Raw genomic sequence first — 6,000 nt, forward strand, 5'->3', positions numbered from 1 at the left:
ACTATCTCTGCTGATCACATGTCAGTATGTCAGCCAATTGAACGGATAAATGAGTCCAGGCGTTGTGCTTTGCTGCGTGTATTTGCACATTGACGTGGCTCATCATCGTCAGACTCCGATAACTGCAGCAGCTGGGGAAACCTCCATGCCGTCCGTGGAATAAAATAAATAATAAATATTGGTGGAAACGGATTACGCCACACAAGCACTTTATTATGCCTGCTGTTAACACTTGTGTATGTAAATCTGATGTTGGTAGATTTTCTTCTTGGAGATAAAATGCATGTGTGGCAGCTCAGCATTAAAAAAAAATTTTTTTTTTACATAACGTTTTGACAGTTGCCGTCATATTTTTGGTATCAAAGCACCGTGTACTAGTACAGCATTCCGGCCCTGAATCTTATACCGGAACTGCGTTCCTGCCCTGAAACTTATACTGGAACTGCGTTCCTGACCATTCTGGCCCACTTTCACCCCTGGAAATAAGACTGAAAAAGTGGGAGTTGTCTTATTTTCGGTGTCGAGACATTATACCCATTCATGACACTAGAATGCGCCAGATATCATTGAAGCGAATGCTGAACTTGAGGAGTAATGTTCTGTCATGACAGATCTCAACTACTCTCAAGTTAAACCAGTTTGCATTATTTTATTGCAATGTTTTTCCTTATTCAGATTTGTTTCAAGATTACAGTTACTGTTAGACCTCACTTTGATGGTTAATGCAGTTATTGCAGTTTTGTTGTTTTATCACGATAGATTGATTTATTTACATTTCAAAAACCAGAAGCCATTCATTTATGAATGTGATTGCACTTTAGTTTACATATTTAAATGTTCAGATATTAAGATTTGAATGAGGCAAAATAACATGTTTTCTCTCTCAAATATATTGTTATAATCATTCGTTTCAGATGTACTGTAATTATTTTCTGTATGAAAATTAATTTGGTGTTCAAAAAGCCTTTTTTTAAAACTTGAGTCTTGAAAAAGAGGGGGTCGTCTTATAACGGGGTGGGCAAACCGGTCCTCGAGGGCCGCAGTGGGTCCTGGTCTTTGTTCCAACTGACCCAGCACAGATAGTATAACCAATGAGGTTTCAGCAGAAATGAGAAGCACTTGACTGCAATCGACTGATTGCACTTGTAAAACAGCAGATTGGTGAAAATGTGTCCTCTTAATGGGTTGCAACAAAAACCCGCACCCACTGCGGCCCTTTGTGGAATAGTTTGCCCACCCCTGAACTAGATAGAGCAGGGGTGGGCAAACCGGTCCTCGAGGGCCGCAGTGGGTCCTGGTCTTTGTTCCAACTGATTCAGCACAGACAGTTTAACCAACAAGGTTTCAGTGGAAACAAGAAGCACCTGACTGCAATCAACTGATTGCACTTGTAAGAAACCAGATTGGTGAAAGGCTGTCCTCATGATGGGTATGAACAAAAACCCGCACACACTGCGGCCCTTTGTGGAATAGTTTGCCCACCCCTGTCTTATAATCAGGGCCATCTTATTTTCGGGCCAATACGATAAGTTCCAGACTGTCCAGCCTAAATCTGGATGCATATAGCAATGCGATGACTCCATATCTATATCGTAGCAGAGTATCAGTAGCAGTAGTAGTACTAGAAGATAGAAAAATCTCAGCTGAGTTAGCTTAAACTAGCAACATGAGTATATAAATGGACGGTGTCAAAATGTTAAATCTGGTGGAGATGTCCACTTCAACTGCAGTACAAATCCTTGTAAATAATATTCTAGTTGTTGTAGAAGATGGATAAAGATAAGCTAACTGTTATCTTAATTAAACCAGCAACAGGAGAACAACATGCTGAGTCTGGTTAAGATGGCCAGTTGGCCACATCGACTGCAGTTCAACCCCCTATAAAAAATTTTTCAGTAGGAGTGAGAACCTCTTGTTACCTCACAATACGATACGATTTGCGATACAAAGCTCACGATAACGATGATCTGACCATACGGCGATACAACGATTATCGATACATTGGCCAGGAAATCATTCTAGGATATTCTACAAACAACTAATAAACAGAAAAACAAGCTTCTGCTGTGAATTGGAATGAGTTTATCACTAGTGGACGTCCAATCCATTTGAAGTGGGAGGGTGGCAGCGAATTCAACGTCTATGGCCTTCAGTGGCAGCCAATGCCAGGCAATGAGGAAAATTTGGCCCATTTGAGGTCATTTAGCTGTTGGTTTTTAGTTACTTCCTGTTAATTTTGGGGTATTTTATGGGTCACTTCCTGTTTATTTTGAACCTGTTTATTTGTTTACAGAACAGGAAGTGACCTGGGAATCACCCAAACGAATAGGCAGTGACTCAAATTCAACAGGAAATGACCTGTAAATGCCCCGAAAATCGGACAGAATGACTGCGAATGTTCTGGTGTCGAATGATTGAACGTTCCCTAAATGGATTGGAGTCGAGCACCGTCAAAGGCAGCCTTAGAGTTAACTGAGACATTATTATGGTGGAAGATTTTGTTAGCAACTTGTTGGTTCCTTTTTTTTCTTTATTGTTAGCAACTTGTTGGTTCCTTTTTTTTCTTTAAACATTGACACCTTTTTAAACCGATATCTAAATTCTTGGCAGGAGCATACCGATAACCTTCCTACCGTAATCTTTCAGACACATTGGCAGAATGTGACAGATAATAAATCTCAAAACTAGGGATGTCGCCAATCCAATCAAGTGATCGGAAATCGGGCTGATCGCGCCATTTTTCAAGGGATCTGAATAGCGTGAAAATGAATCTAAAAATGAAAGGTTTTTAATTAAAAATATATTATGTTTTTCTGCTTCGTGCTAGTACCGGGCCATAGCCTCTCACTCTCCCTCCTGCTGAGGAGTGCAGCCAACCCGTCCAGCTTGCCTTTGGTACTTAAAGTTAACGATGATTGACAGGTTTATAGCTTTGATCTTGCCAGAGAAGCTTGGTAGCTCTACAATCAAAGGCTGTTCTCAGCAGCGTGAGTGTCAAAGTATGAGTGGCTTTGAGTGGACTCACTCAATGAAGCATTTAATAAAGACAAGCACTTTACTATTTTTTTATTATTATTATTTATTTATTTTATTTATTATTGTTCGAAAATGATTCACATTATGAAGGCGGTACGGTGGGACAGTAACATGTTGGAACAAAAAACTTTTCGGTATTGGTTTGGGACCCCGCGTATTCTCAAAATCAGGTGACTTATGCGATCGGGACATCCCTACTCAAAACTGTAGCTCTCGCATTCGTGTTTGGTAGAAGTAATTAAGTCTGGTTATAATATCAACTTTTTTTGTGTGTATTTCCAGGGATTCCGTGGAGAAACGTCACTCGAGCCACCCCTCTCCAGTCCCAGTGAACCCCATTAGTCTTCTTGGTCACAGTCGTCCTCCTGAGCACCATAGGAACCATGTGCCTCCGTCCTCTGGAGATCCTCTGAGAGACAAAGAGAACAAGTCCAAAGACAGAGAAAGAGAGCACCCCGATTCTTGGAAAGAAAGCAGCACAGACGACCACAAGCTCAAAGACAACCAGCAAAGCGATAAGGATGTGTCCGCTATCCACGATGGGAGGGTATCTGAGGACAAAGTGTCTAACAGAGGCACAGCCTCGCCTTACATCCGACAGACTAGCCTCGAGCGCCCCAACGGTGGCCTGAGCAGGGAGCTTGTCGAGAAGAAGGGAGAGCTGCCATTTGAGCACAAGAAGAACAGTGAGGTGAAAGTGAAAGAAGAGCGAAAGGAGGACCAAGATGCAGCGGCGGAGAAAACAAGCGAGCACCCGTTGGTGTCCTCCGTGCCAAACCTCCACCCTCCCACCTCAATGCCTATGCCAATGGGCATGACAGGAGTTCATCCGATCAACAACATAAGCAGTCTGGAGAGAACTCGAGTGGTGGCGCCCTTTATGGGTATCAGCCCAATCCCTGGCGCTGAACGTTTCCCATACCCCGCCTTCCATTGGGACCCAATGAGGGATCCTTACAGAGGATTGGACATTCACAGACGGGACCCTCTAGCTAGGGATCTGTTGCTCAGGAATGATCCTCTTCACCGGCTGACGGCGCCACGCCTTTACGAGGCTGAGCGATCCTACCGGGAGCGCGAACCTCACGACTTTAATCGCGACCACTTGCATCCTCTCGCCTTGGAGCAGAGGAGGGAGCACGAGCGCGCGCAGCTGGAGGAACGCGAACGGCTACTCAGAGAGGATTACGAGCACGGTCGCATTCACCCCGCCATGCACCATCCGGCCCTTGACGGACATCTTCCCCACCACGCTCAGGGGCTCATGGCCCCGGGACTACCAGGCATGCACTACTCAAGGGTCAGTCCCTCTGCGGCGGCGGCTGCCGCTGCGGCGGCTGCTGCCCACCAGAACAGTATTCTGAATAAAACTCCGCCCACCGCTTCTCTTAGCGCCCCGCCCCCACTCATCCCCACACTGGGCGCCAGGCCTGCCTCGCCCAGACGGACCGCCCCCCTGGCCACTGATATAAGAGACAGACCTCCTCACAAGGACATCGAGGCACGGTGAATTGAGCCCCGCTTACGATAAACTCCCACCTAGCACTTAGCTTCGGGCAAAGCAAGACTGTAACATAGCTGTGAATAAAATACGTGCGGGCACAAATGTCCAAACAAGGAATTGCTTTTGTCAATAATCTCCCGAAAGCAACTTTTGATTTTTCAATCCTTTTCTTTTTTTCCAGTGCTGCCCCAGCTTTTGTGTATGTGTTCAGTCTTTTTATTGTATAGCAAAGTGGATTGAGATTTTGGAATGTACAGATACTTTAGCACTGACAGACAGCAAATTGTGTAAATATATGTACAGTCACTGTGCTGGCTTTGTATGGATCATGGTACAAATATGCAAAAAGGGTGATTTGAAAGCTTTACTTTGGACAAATGTACATAAAGAAGTATTTAGGCAGTGATTCAGAATGTGCTTTTTGCATTTTTGTTATTTTCGATTGACGCAGCTGATTAAGCATTGTACCAGAGACCCCCCACGTTCTACTATGCAACAAATTTGGCTCTATTCTCTCACCACGAAAACGCTGTATTCTCTCCACAACTTTACAAACTGCTTGCTCAATTTAGACAGATACAAGCTTTAAATTAAACATAAATGATATTGTTTTGAGAATCACTTGGTACTTTGTTAGGACAATCCGAGAGATGATTTTGTATCTAAAGAACTTTCTGTATGAAAGAAGCAGCAGCGCAAATATGAAGACCATCTTAAACTCACTCGACTGCCTTTGGTCTTGTTGTGGGGAGAATGCATCATTGTAAACTCCACATTTAATCCATAAAAGGCGTGTAAAGTACATGTTATAAAACTAGGTCATGTTGGTGTATTCAAAGTGCTTTCTTGAGTTGTGGTACCTACAAAATTAAAAGACAAAAAAAGCAAAGTATGGACATTTTGTTTCTAACGAGCAGAGATCTATTTTAGTAGTCCACCGAAGGTTTAGTCGTGCGCTTCGAATTTGGTGAATCTTTCGTGCAGTGTTATTTTACTTCAACATTGAAATGTACAACAGAGCCATAGTGGTTAGCTGATGCGTATTGCAAAAAGATTGTTAAATGAGATTTTTTTTTTTTTTATTTGCTGTTAACATGTACAGGTGAAAAAGAAAAGAAAAATCTTTGTAGATCATGTACAAAATCATCAAAAAATTAAGCAACTGAATCTTCAGCATGTCCCTCATTTAAAATGTGTTATGTAAATTGTGCCATGTTATTAAAAAATGTGTACTGAATTTGTCTGAGATTTTTTTTTAAGCACTGCAGTGGCCCTGGATGACTTTATGAAGAATTACATGGATACAAAAAAACCATGAGTTGAGTTTGTGCCACCAACCGGAATGCAGTAGTAAGAGGAAAATAAACGGATTGCATGATTGTGCATGTTCAAAAACAGCATGGCACGTGTCAACAAAAATACATTAATTTTGCTTAGGAATCTTAATATCCTTCTGTTGA

The 6,000-nt window shown here is 42.7% G+C and overlaps 1 protein-coding gene across 7 annotated transcripts in view; it reads left to right on the top strand.

Moving 5' to 3' along the window:
• Positions 1–5,777, top strand: part of auts2a (activator of transcription and developmental regulator AUTS2 a) — a 718,963-nt gene extending 713,186 nt beyond the window's left edge. For all 7 annotated transcript variants that reach the window (XM_057820249.1, XM_057820252.1, XM_057820251.1 and 4 more), the window contains exon 19: positions 3,319–5,777. In XM_057820249.1, coding sequence (XP_057676232.1) covers positions 3,319–4,546 — 1,228 coding nt within the window. In that variant the 3' untranslated portion in view covers positions 4,547–5,777. The remainder of the gene's footprint in view (positions 1–3,318) is intronic.
• Positions 5,778–6,000: the final 223 nt, after the last annotated feature.

Source organism: Corythoichthys intestinalis, chromosome 18 (assembly GCF_030265065.1).
Source record: "Corythoichthys intestinalis isolate RoL2023-P3 chromosome 18, ASM3026506v1, whole genome shotgun sequence".
Classification (NCBI taxonomy): Eukaryota; Metazoa; Chordata; class Actinopteri; order Syngnathiformes; family Syngnathidae; genus Corythoichthys; species Corythoichthys intestinalis.